The 16,240-nt window shown below is 40.2% G+C and overlaps 1 protein-coding gene across 1 annotated transcript in view; it reads right to left on the reverse strand.

The window, feature by feature from the left end:
• Positions 1-16,240, reverse strand: part of ARHGAP42 (Rho GTPase activating protein 42) — a 340,908-nt gene that overhangs the window by 13,768 nt on the left and 310,900 nt on the right. Inside the window, exons 13-21 of the mRNA XM_052652801.1 lie at positions 14,606-14,668; positions 13,363-13,437; positions 12,584-12,668; positions 11,919-11,977; positions 9,333-9,438; positions 4,241-4,400; positions 2,916-3,060; positions 1,295-1,675; positions 758-914 (exon numbers count right to left, since the gene is read on the reverse strand). Of these exons, the coding sequence (XP_052508761.1) occupies positions 758-914; positions 1,295-1,675; positions 2,916-3,060; positions 4,241-4,400; positions 9,333-9,438; positions 11,919-11,977; positions 12,584-12,668; positions 13,363-13,437; positions 14,606-14,668 (1,231 nt within the window). The remainder of the gene's footprint in view (positions 1-757; positions 915-1,294; positions 1,676-2,915; positions 3,061-4,240; positions 4,401-9,332; positions 9,439-11,918; positions 11,978-12,583; positions 12,669-13,362; positions 13,438-14,605; positions 14,669-16,240) is intronic.

The following is a 16,240-nucleotide window of genomic DNA, read 5'->3' on the forward strand; positions in this document are numbered from 1 at the left end:
GAGGGTGGACTGGCTCCCTGACTTCCCAGGATGAGTTCTCCTCATCTTTAAAACAACGTTCATACTGCCTCCTGCAGGAGGACACTGTGGTCCTTAAAATAAGTAACATGTACAAGGATGCTCAGTAATAGCTCTCGCAGCATCCGGAACAGCTCAGCCAAAGTCAGAAACATAAGATGGAAAGGAGGAAGAATGTCCCTCTTTGGATTCTGCTTCCAAATTTACCCTGTTGTCTCCCATCTGTGCCCTAACTGCTCTTGTCTACACACCCCACCCAACCAGCCTTTACATTTCAGGGTCGTATCCTGCTCTTAGAAGCACGCTCTCTTGCTTTTCCAGCTCCCTGTTCTCCAGGAGTTGTTTAAATCAGTGAGTACTCAGGTTGGGGAGACAAATGGAGAGGAGAGGAGACCACCCCGGCTAGAAAACAGCCGTATTTCTAACAAAGAGGTACGATTGAGGATATGGGCAGTCCAATAGTGGAGTGGTGGGTATTTAGTTTCCAGACTCCAAACCACTATATTATACACCAGCTTTCATGTCCTTAAAGAAAGCTTACTTCCAAGGAAAGTGCCTGAAGTGTGTACTAATGTTCACACCACTTGCAGAAGAGGACAGGGTCCTGCAGAAGTTGGTGGTACCCACTCTAAGGATGAGCGTTCAGCTGTGGGAACCTCGAGGGTTCTTTTGCACACACTCAAGCCCTGTGTACCCATGGGAGACACAGAAAATGCCAAACAAACACCCTGTCACTTACACAGAGCCGGGGCGCTGGTAGCCGTTGCTGGAGGTGGTGTCCAGCCTTAACCTCCTGCACATTTTTGGAGGCAGATCTGGGTTTGGCGTGGCTTTGGGTGTCTCTTTGGAACCTATGGAAGTTAAGCTTTGAATGGATCCACTGTAGCTCTTGTTTCCTGAAAAGAAAGCCCAAGAAAACAGGCGAGGTGCTATTAGACAAAATAATAGCAATAACACAGTCCACAGGCGTAACAAAAGGAAGCCGTTGTCTCTGTGTCCAAATGAGAAGGCACAGAATGTTCTCCGAGCCTAGCAGGCCGTCACTCAGGGGAGATCACAATCGGAAGTAACTGCAAATACATCACTGCTCAGAGAGGGAGAGGTCCAGGAAAAATGTCACAGCACACAGGAGGTTTAAAGCTCCCAGCTCAGGGACAAAGCGGAGAAGCACCGTTTGTGCCCTCGCTGTTCACGCCTCCCTCCTGAGTCATCAAGCTCCACAAGCCGCCAGGCAATGCAGAGACACGATATTAGCCGAGGCTCCATCCTGGCTTACCTTCGGCTGCAGAGACGGATCTGAGGGAGGAAGCCGAGGCTCTTTTCATTCCCGAGAGCCCATAGGGCCCCTTCTTGGCCAGGTCAATGGGCGGGGACGAGTCCCCGGGACTGGTGATGGAGGTGACGCTCTGGCAGTCTGATTCCGCGTCCGTTTTGGTTGCATCTTCTCGAGAACTTGACTCGGGACTCGTGGTCCAGAGACCGAGACTCTTCTGTCCGTTGCTGGGCGATGGGGACGCAATCCAAGGGATCCCGGTGGACTTCTCCCTGGGCTGGCAGGAGGCAGGCTTCGTGGTGCTATTCTGCTCGGAGGAGTGAGAGGAGAGGGACTCGATGCTCCCCATGGGCGTGCTGTCAGGGCTGCTGCTGTAGGAATCGCCTGGGCGGGCCGGGCAGAGACGGGAGAGTCAAGCACGGGGCCCTTCTGATCTCAGCCTCCCAAATGCTCCGCAGCCACTTGACCCCACTGCAGTGCCAGACCTGGCTTAGAGAACTGTCCTCAGTTGTGCAGAAAGGCTTTAAAAAATTCATCTGAACTACACTATTCAAGGAAGGCTGTCTACGTGTCCCTATGAAATCATGTTGCTTCTTGAAGCATCAGTGGGGCTGACTTGAAATCAGACAAAATGTGCTTCTGAAACAGGACTCACCAGTAGGAAAAGCAAGATGCCTTGATGATATAATAAGAAATCAATGGAAAGGGGGAATACTAAGACATATTTCTGCCTTCTACTTTTCTGGTCCTAGGTGATTTTGAGTTACCATGTATCTGAGTCCTCCTGGTAGTAAAGGTGCTATTAAATGTCAGCAGCTCCACAATTTTTATTTTTATCCTTTTTTTTTTTTTTTTTTACAATTTTTAAAAGGAAAGCTTGTGAAGGAAAATAGGAAAGGATTTCTTTCCTTTCCCTGCTAAGAATATACCAACGTAAGAAAACTTGCTGTTTAACTGGGTGTATTTTTTAATGTTTCTGAACCTAAGGTATAAGAAAAAACATGAGAGAAGCAGTAAGGGAGTATTCAAATACTGTATCTAAACAGCAATTGTGGGGAAAACTGAGGGTGGATAGAAAGGGCTGGGTGTACAAAATTCAACAAAAATGGCCAAAGCTGAACTCATGCTTTGAGCTGAAGCTGCCACCCACCTTATGGTGGGGCTTGGCTCAGAATAATAAGTTAGAGATAATGTGAGGTGTACAATCTCTTTTTATTTCCTTTCTCTTTCTTTCAGACACTTTGATACCCGAGAGATGATGCTTTAAGAACATAATGTGAAGGAAAGAAAGAAAGAAAATGACTGCCTGGGCCAGGCTCCCCAGCTTTCTTCCTGACCACTTCCACAACAGGACAAAAGCTGCTACAAAGTAGCACCTGATGTACTTAATCACAGCTACAGGAAAGGGCACTGAGCAAAACCGATTTTTTTTTTTCCCTTTGCAGCAGGAATAAATTGGCTTGTCCAAGATCTATCCTGACCGAGAACATTTAAATGTGGTGGAGGGGGCTGGTGTTGGGAGACAGCCTCAGTAAGGGCATTTCCTCTTTCTACCTAATTGCCCATAACGTGGGATAGAGCTGAATTAACGAAGACGGTATCTCCCTGAGGGTGGGACACTTACTGTCGGGTTCTGCCAAACATGGAGTATACCTCCCTCTGGGCTTCCGGGAGCCAGAGGAAAGGCAGATTGCACGCGTCCTCCGGGATCCGGATCGAGACTGAGGCTGAGGAAGAGGGATGCTGGGGTCTGGGGCAGTGTGAAAAATCTACGTGGAAGAAAAATGGACCGAGGTCAACAGAAGGGTGACACTGTTTTCATCATAAAATAAGCTTTGAGTGTTATTAAATGATCTTAGAACTCTATGCTCCTGAATCAGCTGCCTGGCAAGAAATAAACCTTCTAGAGCAATTACAACTTTCTTTTCCATTTACACTGAATAATGTTTCTCCTCTGGATTTTTTATTCTTCCCTATTCTCCAGCAGTGAAATTCAGATTTTCCAATATTTTTAAGAAATGTGTCAAATAGCAACAAATGTCTATGTCAAGACACGCTGATTCTTTTCACTGTTACAGTCACTCTTCCCCTTTATCCTGAACATAACCTGAACATAACATAACATTCCCCAGCTAGCAGACCCTTGCTTCTCAGAAGGTGTTGGCATGCTACTGGCCCTGAGCTGCAAAGAATGTGATGAGCTGCAGGCAGGCATCTGAGCATGGCTACAAGATGCAGCTGTGGACTTCCAGGGTTGTGAAAGCACTTCCAGTCTGAGCAAGGCTCCAAGACTATCCTACAGGCACTAGAAAGCAACTGGGAAAGAAAGAGACACCCCCATCCTGTCACAAGGGCAGTATCAGACATAAATAAATCACAATGTTAAGACCTTCGATGGCTGAGTTCGCTTAACAATCAGATCATTTTGGTCTTCCCATTTTCTCACTTTCATAATTATTCTAAGATCTCACTCCTAAAGAAAACCTGCTTAGTGACTGGATATAAAGAGGATTTCAAGATCGTTCTCTGATTTTTATATAAAATATTAGTTCTACTGTATAATGGGAATCTAATTCAAAAGAGATAAAAAAGTTACAATATGGTAACTTAACAATATGGTTAAGTTACAATCACTTACCCATAAAGTGATTGTATTTTCTGAATACTGAGTAAAAACCTAATTATGTACATACTAAAGAAGAAAATCTCGACAAGCAAATCATGTAGAAAGAAGGGAAACCATCTACCTAGAGGATTTTGAGAAGTATTTAAAAACTGAATAAGAGAAAGAAAAGCAAAGTCTGCTAAATAATTTATACAAAATTTATAAGACTGATACCATATAGGAACCTGACAGCACAATGAGATCATAGATGATACAAAGTGCAAAATTCCTTCTTAGAAACAAGCTAACAAAATGTTATGCTTCCACACAAAAATTCAACCTACCTTTTCATAGTGCTCTATCAGAATTTCGACCACAATGTTCTGAAACTTAATATTCATCATGGCAGCCACAGTTTCTTCCTGTGCTCTCATTAGAGTTGGACCAAATATAACACCAAGGTTTGAGACTGTCATGAGATTTTGTTGACTATGTAGGGACACTCTGCAAATAAAAGCAACAAAAATATTTTAAGTTATATGTTTAATAATTATGGAATGTTCTAGTCTATCAAATAATAGTAAGATGTAAATATGATACATTTTATATATGTATGATACATATTTAAATATGATACATAAGATGTAAATATGCCACTACAAACTAAATTTCTCAAACAGTCAGGTTCAGCCACTACCAGCTGGCATTAGGGGAGTATAGTCTAAATAGATGTAAAAAGTTAATAAACATTAGCACAATAAAACATTACTTACTAAGGTTAATCTCTTAAAGGAAAAAAAAGTCTTGTTTTCTTAAATCAAGTGTAATTGCCCTCGGGAAACTACCAACTGTTTGGCAAACCCTATGGTGGTATACTCTTTTAGAACAAATGGGTAAGAGTAGACTGGTTGCAATTATATTTGGACTTTGATGCTGGAAGGGATTGGGGGCAGGAGGAGAAGGGGACGACAGAGGATGAGATGGCTGGATGGCATCACAGACTTGATGGACATGAGTCTGAATGAACTCCGGGAGTTGGTGATGGACAGGGAGGCCTGGAGTGCGGTCGCAAAGAGTCGGACACGACTGAGCGACTGAACTGAACTGAACTGAAACACTTTATTAGAAACTACTGCTAAACATTTTCAGATAACACTCCACTTAATTTTCCAAAAAGTCAGTTTTTCCTACTGTACAGATTTTAAAACAAGAAGCTCCTAAAGTAAGCATGATGTACCTGCTGCTGCTGCTGCTAAGTCGCTTCAGTCGTGTCCGACTCTGTGCGACCCCAGAGACGGCAGCCCATGAGGCTCCCCCATCCCTGGGATACTCTGGGCAAGAACACTGGAGTGGGTTGCCATTTCCTTCTCCAATGCATGAAAGTGAAAGTGAAAGTGATGTCGCTTAGTCGTGTCCAACTCTTAGCGACTCCATGGACTGATGTACCTGAGGTCATAGCAAATTAAGGACACAGTTTTGTTTCAAGTTAGAGCTCCTGACTATAAGTCAAGAGTCTCCCTGAGCTCCCCGTGTCAGATGACTGATCAGGGCATGTTCCCATCCTGTCTTCCATCTATCCATCAACCCATCCAACCATCCATCTCCTACTTCCCCGAGGGCCTCCCAAGTGCTGAGCACTGTGTTAGGCAAACAGCAAGACAAGGAGATCTGGAAGCATTAGTACTGGCTTGAAAATAAAGAGTCTCTGACGTTACTGACCTTAGCAAAGTAACCCCAGTGAACTCTCAAAAACAACTTTGACTAGTTAACTAATTTAATTTGGAGACTGGATGCATTCTTAGAGGTAACCTCAGTTTATTTAACCAATCTTCTAGGGTAACCACTGCCTTTTCTATCTTACTCCCAGCGGGGCTGTGAGGATGAAAAATTCTAGTTATGAGCACAACATAAGATAATGTTTATACATGACTGAGCATGCATACTAACTCCATTCTAGAAGCAAAAGTAAAATTTTATGAGGAATCTAGGATTCTGGATTATCCACCCAACATTTGATGTAGGGCAGGAAGAGCCAACTGTCCCATTGACTGAATTTAGCCCTTGTGCCCAAGACAGCGTTCGCTAAGATTCTTGGTTAGCATAAGAAGAATTTCATTCTGTTTCCTTTTTATGCAACCAAATATGATAAATTAATTGGAGAGTCTAATAGGTCATCTGTAAAGGCAGTGAGCCTGTCTGGATTTAAAGCTTGGGTCCTTCCAATGTGGAAGCTGGGTGCAACCAGCCTTGTTATTTCATCTCTTTCAAGGCTTCAGTTCCCTCATCCGTAAAGTAGAAGAATAATAACCCTGACAGCATTGTTTAGAAAATTAAATAAAATTAGTTAAATAAAATATGATCTTAAAATAATATTCCTCCTTGTAATTAAATTGGCTCCGGGTATTCTTGCTAAAAAGTAAGAGTGCCTGGTAGTATAAGTAACGATTAATATGGGGATAAATTTAGAAATCATAAAAAAACTGCTCTATTTTGAAAATGAAGTTTGATAATCACATTCTTCGGAAGATGATATAATTTGATCACCATATTCCTCTTCACTGAATTTCCCTTTTGCTGGGCTAGTCAGCTGATATAGATCCTTATCATCCCACGTTTCAGCCAGTTCTGCACTCCACCCCCTCCACTTGTATATGAAGCACATTCTGAACTGCACTTTTAAAAATGTAAAGTTTAAGTCATCGAGGAGACTACATAAGGCCTTGTCTTAAAGACAATGCATTCTCAGAAAGAAGTCAATGATTTATACCATGTTTCAGAGCTAGTTACTGGGGATTTGTAATCAGTCATTGGTCCTTTAGGCCAGTGAGCAATCTAGGTCATTGATTTTAAATTCCCCTAAGTCAATAAGGTGGCCAGGGACCAAGATTGTTATCAGTTGCTACTAGTTTACTTAAGTAAACTACTATTGCCTGCCTGGATGAAGTATAAGTTGCAATCATGATTGTTGGGAGAAATATCAACAATCTCAGATATGCAGATGACATCACTCTAACAGCAGAAAGTAAAGACGAACTAAAGGGCCTCTTAACGAGGGTGAAGGAGGAAAGTGAAGAAGCTGGCTTGAAACAATATTTAAAAAACTAACATCATGGCATCTGGTCCCATCACTTAATGGCAAATAGAAGGGGAAAAAGTGGAAGGGATGACAGATTTTCTTTTCCTGGGCTCCAAAATCACTGTGGACAGTGACTGCAGCCATGAAATTAAAGGACACTTGCTCCTTGGGAGGTAAGTTATGACAAACCTAAACAGCATATTAAAAAGCAGAGATACTACTTTGCCCACAAAGGTCCATACAGTCAAAGCTATGGTTTTTCCAGTAGTCATGTATAGACGTGTTGGACCATAAAGAAGGCTGAGCACTGAAGAATTTATGCTTTCAAATCATGCTATTGGAAAAGACTCTTGACAGTCCCTTGGACTGCAAGGAGATCAAACTCGTCAATCCTAAAGGAAATCAACCCTGAATATTCATTGGAAGGACTGATGCTGAAGTTGAAGCTCCAATACTCTGGCCACCTGATGTGAAGAGCCAACTCTCTGGAAAAGACCCTGATCATGGGAAAGATTAAAGGCAAAACGAGGAGGCAGCAGAGGATGAGATGGCTGGATACCATCACTGACTCAATGGACAAGAATTTGAGCAAACTCTGGGAGATAGTGGAACACAGAGCAAAGAGTTAGATCTGACTTAGCGAATGAACCACAAGAAGAATTAAGTAAGTCACTGGTGATGTGAGCACACATTCTACTGCTGCTGCTCAGTCAGAGGAGATTGACATTTTTAGGTTCAGCTAGTAACAGTGGTGAAGGTTGGGCAGAAGAATTTTCAGTACTCTTTAGTGGCTACATATACTCTATTTCCTGTATTACAGTCACAAATAAAGGTGAAGCTTGTGTTCATCTAACACTCTGGATAATTAAGGAAAAATATTTTATGTGACACTCATGAAGCTTTTAAAGTATATTTTAAAAGGCTGTGCTAAAAAACTAGCTTGAATGTAGCAAGAGCATGCCCACTAAATGTTGTATGGTTAAGTTTCAAGAAAAGGACACACAACTCAAAAACATAATTCAAGACTATGTAATTCAGACCAAGGATAGTGAGTCCCTGTTCATTAGCTAAATGCCAACAAGGGCAATCGTTAACAATGAACTTGAAATGAAATCATTCCTAGCGGATTTCCTTCTTATTTCAAGGAGGGCCAACTCATATTATCTTAAATCCTGCAAGTTAAGATGAGACTGATGAATATAGAGCACAGTTTCAAATGTGCATGGCTCAAATTAGCATAAATTGGGTTCCTACTTATAGCAAACAAGGAAGGATTAATCATTTGACTGTGAATGCAGTACTCATTAAGACAAAAACTGTTCCCATTTGTAAATGAGACTATAAAGGAATTCTTAAGTAAGTTTAAAACCTGAATTTAGACTTTTGTTTCCAGCAGCATGGTAGCTGAACTGAAATCTCTGAATTAAATGTGTGTGTGTGTGTGTGTGTGTGTGTGTGTGTGAATCAAGATAGATCTGTTATGGCTAATATTACATGTCAAATCTACTAGGCTGCAGTACCCCAATATTTGGTCAAACATCTAGAATTCTAGATGTTTCTGTGAAGGCATTTTTAGATGACATTAACATTTAAATCAGTAGGCTTTGAGTAAAGCAGACTACCATCCATTATCTGGGTGGGTCTCATCTAAACATTAGTTTAGGGTCTTAAGGGCAAAAGACTGAGGTCCCTGAGGAAGAAGGTATTCTGCCTCCAGACTGCCTGGATTTGGACCACAACATCGACTTCTCTGGGTCTCCAGCCTGCCTTGAAATCAGCCTCCACAACTGTGCAGCCAGTTCCTTGCAACCAATCAGTCTCTCTTACATATATATGTATGTATACATAGACACACATACAACAACCTATTAGTTCTGTTCTCTGAAGAAATTTGATTAATACAATATTTATCAAAACCTTTATATACATAAGAGTCAAAAAGATCTTCAGAAACCAACAGACACTTGGAATCTGGGGAAGGAAGCTAATATTCCAGTGGCATGTTGACCTGGTAGAACCTGGTGACCCTAGTAAAACAGAGACCTGGTCTTCAAACTTCAGGCTTACGATGCATCTAAAAGAACTGGGAAAGAACTATATACTCCTTCATATATTTTTAAGTTGACATTCCATCATAAGTATAACAGTTGCAGGGGTATAATTATTTGCATGTCATAAACACACATTTACATACACACATAGATTATATCCTAACAAACTGCCACATCATTTTTCAAGCAATTAAATGGACTCTGATTACAGTAGCAAAGTTACAGCTCTATCACTCCCTTTAAAAGACATGAATATACCCAAGTTTAACAGATGAACAAGTAAGTGAGCAATCTAAGTCAGAGAATTACTTGACCAGGTGCTTTATCAAGATGTCCAGCATCTCTCTGTTTTTCTCGGGCAGCTTGTGCACCAGTGCATGTACAGCCTCCACCCGGTAGTTTTGGTCATCAGACTCTGTAACAAAAAAAAAGGTTGCGAACATTCAAATTCTAATCATATAAACATTAATAATTTAAACATCATAACCACTTCCATCCATCATGCCTTGTAAACACTGCTTCACATGGTAAGTATTATCACTACTATTTCCTAAGGCTTAGAGTCACTGGGTAACTTGTCCGTGATCTGCAATCACTAAGGAGAGAAGAACTCAGTTCTATCTAATCCAGACCTATGCTCTTAGCCTCTGAACTGTATATTTCTATACAATCATAACTCATGTCCTTCTGTGGTTTTGTTACAAAAGGAGAGAATAAAGCTTTTAGTAATATGAGTGATGGCAGCAGTTGTTACAACTGGTCTAATGTGCCAGACACCACAATACACTTTATCACATTGAAATCTCTGAGTGACTCTATCAGACCAGAGGAAGGAGGCATTCTTTTCTAAATTGTATAGATTAAAAGATGGCAGAGAGTCATTTTTCTCAGGTGTCAGGATAATTGCACAACCAAAGGCCTAGTAGATTTTAAGTCCATGCTGACCATGGTACACCTGGGGAAAAAAAAAAAAAATCATCTCAAGCAGATTCAGTCTGCAAGGAAAAAGCCAAGAGGCTGACAAGGTGGCTAGAGAAACTTGTAATGCTTCAGAAAAAGGAATCTATTTAACAGTCTTTTACTACAATAAACAAATTCTAGAGTGACTGCCCATCCTGCCAAGCCCTTTCTCCAGAAAGTGCCCACTGCACAGGGTTTATAAATGGGACCTTCATCTCTTCCGGGCACAGCTATCTGCACACGAGGTGAGGAAAGGGCCTGGTTTTCGTCAGTCTAAACATGAAGTCTCTCCCAGGAGTTGGAATGGAGACACCAAAACTCTGATCTGTCTGCTGGATTCATGTAAAGGCAGCTCATGTAAAACAAGGCAGACCATCACCAAATGTGCTCCCAAGTGAAGAAATATCTGTCTGCAAATGAGGTAGATATGCAGCAGAGAACAAAAATGAGAGACATCTGAAAAGAGCTGGGAGGGTGGATGAGAAACATCTATTCCAAACTTTGTGGTTCCTGGGTGCAGACCACGGTAGGCAGGACCCATTTTCTGCCAAGGAGTTCTGACAGATTCCCCTTAGACTCTGAGTAACTTGCCCTTTCTTCCATGCTGGAAGAAACTTCTCTTGCTGGAAGCCAAATGATACCTATTTCTATTGACCCAGACAGAAGATGGATTCTTATACATGAGATGCGCCTTAATTATCATGTGAGTGAATAATATGATCACTATTTGCCACAAAGTGAAGAAAAAAAATCTTGTGACCAAATGTTTTTATCAGAACAACCAGCTCATTGAGCCATTCTAGCTAACTGGATCAAACACATTTGTTACGAGACGAATTTCTTGTAACAAAGTGTTCTAGGTTAAGAGTCAAAAAACCTGGCTTGTAGTCTTGATATTGCTATGAATTTACTAGTGTCCTTGGACAAAGTCATTTGCCCCCTCTGGGTCGTGATTTCCTCACTAATAAAATGAGGTTGGATTATATACTTTCTAAGGTCTCATTGTTCTTACAAGGATGGATTTCTATAAAGAGGAAGTAGAGTGCAGAGCCTTCAGGAGAAAGCTAAATGGTATAGATGTTCATGAGATCATGTGGTCAGTCATGCATGCAGGGCTGCACATCAAGGCCATTCAGCTTTAGCTGAGCAGCTGAACTGAACTGAACTGCTCAGGTTACATGACTGTCACTGGCCCCCTCTCCTGCTCCCCACAATTTTGAATTAAACCTGTTTATTCATATAACACCAAGGCAGTCACAGATCTAAAGAAAAATATAGATAGCTGATGAGTTTGTGAGTGTGTGTGTGCTCAGTCATGTCTGACTCTTTGCGACCCCATGGACTGTAGCCCGCCAGGCTCCTTTGGCAATGGAATTTTCCAGGTAAGAAAATTCCCTACTCTAAGGGATCTTCCGCACCCAGGGATTCAACTTGCATCACCTGCACTGGCAGTCAGACTCTTTACCACTGCAGCATCTGATCGTCACCAATAAATATAATAAGAGAGAAAAGGTGTTGTTGCCTGCCAAAAATAGCTGACTCTTTCTCCAGATTTAGGAACAAAGCGTGTGAGCACAGTGGAGGTGGGGGCATAACTGATTGTACCTCTTTGTGGTCTTGTTTATTTAACCATGAAGTCACTCTTGTAAGAAACTGACATTCATTAATCAAGGAAAATGTAATTTGAGTAATTAATTCCTCACAGCTCTTTCTAATCACACCACATATGCCACCCCAAAGAGTCTTACTAAGTAACAAAGTATTTTAGTTCGTTCTGTGACTTCTCATAACCATCTTGTAAACTATTAAGTTATGAGAATGACAATTTCTTAAGCCATAGGCAGGAAAATGTTAACTAACAGGTTTAAATTTACAACCTCTGATAACAGCATAAAACCACATCAATTACAATGCATTCAATGGAAATGTACTTACTAACAGCAACAATAAAATCTTTGTGTAATTTGTAAGTCATCAGTGGTTCTGCAAGGCACCTGCAAGAAAGAATGAAGCAGATTTTAGAAGAGCAGTTACCTTCTGATTTCCCCTGAACTTTCAGTGCTTCTGTGAGAACTGGGTGACTAAATTTATGATAAAGTCCTACCAGGGAGTCAACAAGCTCTAAAATGCAGACCTCAAAGATACCAATGTCCTGAGCACCTCTTCCTGTCACTGTATTAAAATGGGAGAGGCTGGGGGAATTATTTTTTAATACTTTGTGAGAACTATTAGACTACAGGAACAAAATCGCTCTCAAATATGGGGGCAATAGTTTCTTTCTTTTTTTTAAATTTCCAATTCAGCTTGTGATGTTTTATAAAAAAATATATGAAGACCTGAATCTGAATCTAATATGAAATAGAAATTATTATTTAGCACTCACAAACTAGCAGCCTTTTAAGTTTACTGTTTGAAACAAGCACATATAAATCCCAGAACACTGAACGTAACTGTGACCACTCTGTGCTAATCCACCTCAAGTGAATGAGCTGTGCTAAGGAGGGAAGAGGACCCCAGGGGGCTCCCTGCGGTCCACGGTGCTGGCCCACAGGGGTGACCAAGAGACCACAGCAGAGCGGCAGCAGGCAGGCCCACCTCACCTGAGGTAGTTTTTCAGTCCACTTGTTATTGTCTTATTGTCCCACAGTTCAATATCAATGTCCATGTCAGGGGGGGATTTGGGAGCTGAAAAGAATTAAAGTAAGATGTTTAAACTGTGCAATTCAAAATATCATGAGCACTATTAAGAAGATGGATGCAGACAAAAGTAGATCAAAGAGAGAGGTATGTATTTCTTAGAAGGCCAGTGGAGTTAACTTTCGGACTGTTGTTTGCCTGAGTTGGTGCAAAGCTCATTCTGACAATGAACCTCAAAGATTTCTTATGGAATGTAGTTTCTTAAATCAGATGCTTGCTAATTGCTAACATCACAGCACACTTACCAAGTGCTGGGCATGCTTCTCAGTGCTTTATATGGGTTAACATATCAGATTCTTACAATTCAATGAGCCTCCTCCTATAAATGAGGAGGTGAAGGCAGAGAGGGGTTAAGCAAATTATCCAAGGCCACAGAACTTTAAACTGGCTGAATCAAGAGTCCAGTTCAGGCCATCTGAATCCCAGAACGCATAAATCTTACTGTACCTCTAGCTAATCAAAGAATACTTGAGGAAAAATTCAACATTATAAAAAGGGCCCCTTTACAAATTCTGATTGGTCATCTATAATAATGGACATTAAAAATGAATGCAAATATTAATTTTAGATATTACTTGAAAATACTCAAAGACAAGCAATAATCTATACCTCAAAAAAACCTACGGTTTGAATTTTCTATACTAATGTAAAAGTTAAGTAATGGGCTTCAGCCGAAACTTACAAAATGTGGTATTCATGAGTTTCTGCACTTTGGAATTCACTCCTCCTATTCGGTAGAGACCTAAAATGGTGATGCCTAATGAGAAGGAAAAAAATCACAAGAAAACGGCATAAGTCACAAGTTCCAAGCACAGAATGTTAAAAACTCAGATATATGCCTACATAAAATCTGGAAGGTATGCATACAATTTTACAGTCTAACTTTAGCAAACCTTCCCTGAAAATATTCATCAGACATATATTTCTTAGAGCAGACAATGAACAGTGATATGAAAGTCTATGAAGAACTTCAAAATGGCAAAGTACAGCCGTCTATACACCACTACCTGAATATAAAAAACCATCCAAGATGAGAAAGAATGATCAATATTTCTCATATTATGTTTCCTCAATCATGGAGTCCTGTGTTGAACAGATGTTGAACAGTTAGATGGAATCGCTAACTTCACTTTAAAGGTGAGGATGGGATTGACATATACACACTTCTGTGTAAAAAAGAGATAACTAATAAGGACTTACTATATAGCATAGGGAATTCTACTAAATAGTCCATAATTGTCTATTTGGGTTAAGTATCTAAAATGTGGTAGATATATGCATGTGTAAAACTGATTCACTCTGCTATACACCTAAAATTTGCAACACTGTAAATCAACTATACCCCAATAAAAATTAAACAGAAATAACAGTGAGAAGACAGATTCAGAGATTTTAAGGAAATGACTTGACTTCTCAAAACTTAAATGGCAGCACCAAACTTTGAATCTAAGTTTAAAGAATTCCAAAGCCCGATAGGAGGTTTTGCTTTAGGCAAGTTTTCCTGGAAGTAAAAGGCAACTAGAGTGGACTTCAGGACAGAGGTCATGACTAGGATGAAGACAGGTGCTGAATTTGTGATGGTGACGAAAATCACTCTGAGATATAATGCAGGGAAGGAGGAGAGCTGAATTCAAACTCCTCGGGAGTCTTATTTCCTACAGCTTGGAAAAAAAAAATAGTATCAGTCCATCAAAGTAAAGCGAGGCTGTATCATGAAACTTCATGAAGAAGAAGTATGTTTGTAGTATGACTTTGGCAAACTGAAGTTCAAAGTACAGCTATTTACATGTTTGTATAATTTATAAATCATATGTTTCTTAAAATTAAGCTCCTATTGATAACAAAGTACGTCCTGATTTCTGAGCAGTTTCTATGTAAGAAGGGACCACACAACAGTAACGGTGTACCCATCAGGCAGCACTGACCTCGCGTTTCCACAGCTTGGATGCATTTTCTCACGAAGTTGAAGCCTGCTTCATTTAAGTACACTGAAAATAAAAGAAAACCATATTAAGTGTTTATGATGAACTAACATTACTGCTTCAGTCCACTCTCCTGTTTCAGGGCTTGATGGCACATAGGTTGTTACTGAATTTATCAAATATTTTGGTTAGCATCTGATTTTTTATTTGGGGGTAGAAGTGAAAGAGGGAGGTTCATATTCGCGAATGTTTTTATGTCAACTTGATTCATTAGAAACACAGATCTTTCACAGAAAGTAATATGTAAAATTGAGCCCATCCGTTTCCCCTAAAATGAGCATTATCCTTTACTATATATTTTTCTGGATGATAGAGGCAAATACAATAAAAATGAACTTTTACTGTGTGTTAATAATTATATTACAAAGGTATTCATGTGTTTTTCCCATGAGCTCCTCCAAACAACATTATGAGGTATAGATAAAGCACTACAATCTTAAGGTGATTTACCAAGTTGCTGAAAACTGCTTTTTTCTGTTCTAAGGTCTAGAGCCACATTTTAACTCAGGTCTCCTGAATTCTATGTACTATTCTATTTCATTTCATATCATATTCAAAATAGTTCAAAATATGCATAGTAAGTCCACTAAAAATCCTCTCAAAGATCCTCCATTAAGAAAGTGCAATTTATTTTCATTGCTTTTTGACAGTTTTTTTTAAGGTTTAGAGGTCAAACCAAATTAGACTACTTATTTAAGGAGAAAGGATTTAAACATACCAAATAATAACCCACAGGGAAAATTCAAAAAGTTTTGATACTATAATACAAATTTTTACCAAATATAGTGAATATATGATATCCCAAAGAATAATTTATGAAGACAAAGAAAAACCATTAAAAAATTAAAGCTGGTTTCCATTTAAAGATGGTGGATTAAACACATACAGGTAATGACATCAGTTCAGTTCAGTTCAGTTCAGTTCAGTCGCTCAGTCGTGTCCGACTTTTTGTGACCCCATGAATCCCAGGACGCCAGGCCTCCCTGTCCATCACCAACTCCTGGAGTTCACTCAGATTCACGTCCATTGAGTCTGTGATGCCATCCAGCCATCTCATCCTCTGTCGTCCCCTTCTCCTCCTGCCCCCAATCCCTCCCAGCATCAGAGTCTTTTCCAATGAGTCAACTCTTCGCATGAGGTGGCCAAAGTACTGGAATTTCAGCTTTAGCATCACAGATCCACAAAAAATATACATCAAAAAATTAGGCTAGAAAAAGGTGCCAGGAAAGATGAAAAACTCTGGAGAAATGCTAGGCATAGAAAATCACTGAAACTGAATTGACTGAAAGGTTTGAGAAATCTGAGATGAGAAATGAGAAATTGAAAAACTAGAGGTACTACACTGAGATGTCACCTCACACCAATCAGAATGGCCAGCACATACACACACCAACACAACAAATAACAAATGTTGGCAAGGATGTGGAAAAAAACAGAGCCTGTGTACACTGTTGGTGGGCATATAAATTGGTGCAGCCACAGTGAAAAACAGTAGAGAGGTTTCTCAAAGAAGTGAAAAACAGAACTACCATATAACCCAGCAATTCTACTCTCAGGGGGAATTAAAACACAAAACAC

Source organism: Budorcas taxicolor, chromosome 15 (genome assembly GCF_023091745.1).
Source record: "Budorcas taxicolor isolate Tak-1 chromosome 15, Takin1.1, whole genome shotgun sequence".
NCBI classification, from domain to species: domain Eukaryota; kingdom Metazoa; phylum Chordata; class Mammalia; order Artiodactyla; family Bovidae; genus Budorcas; species Budorcas taxicolor.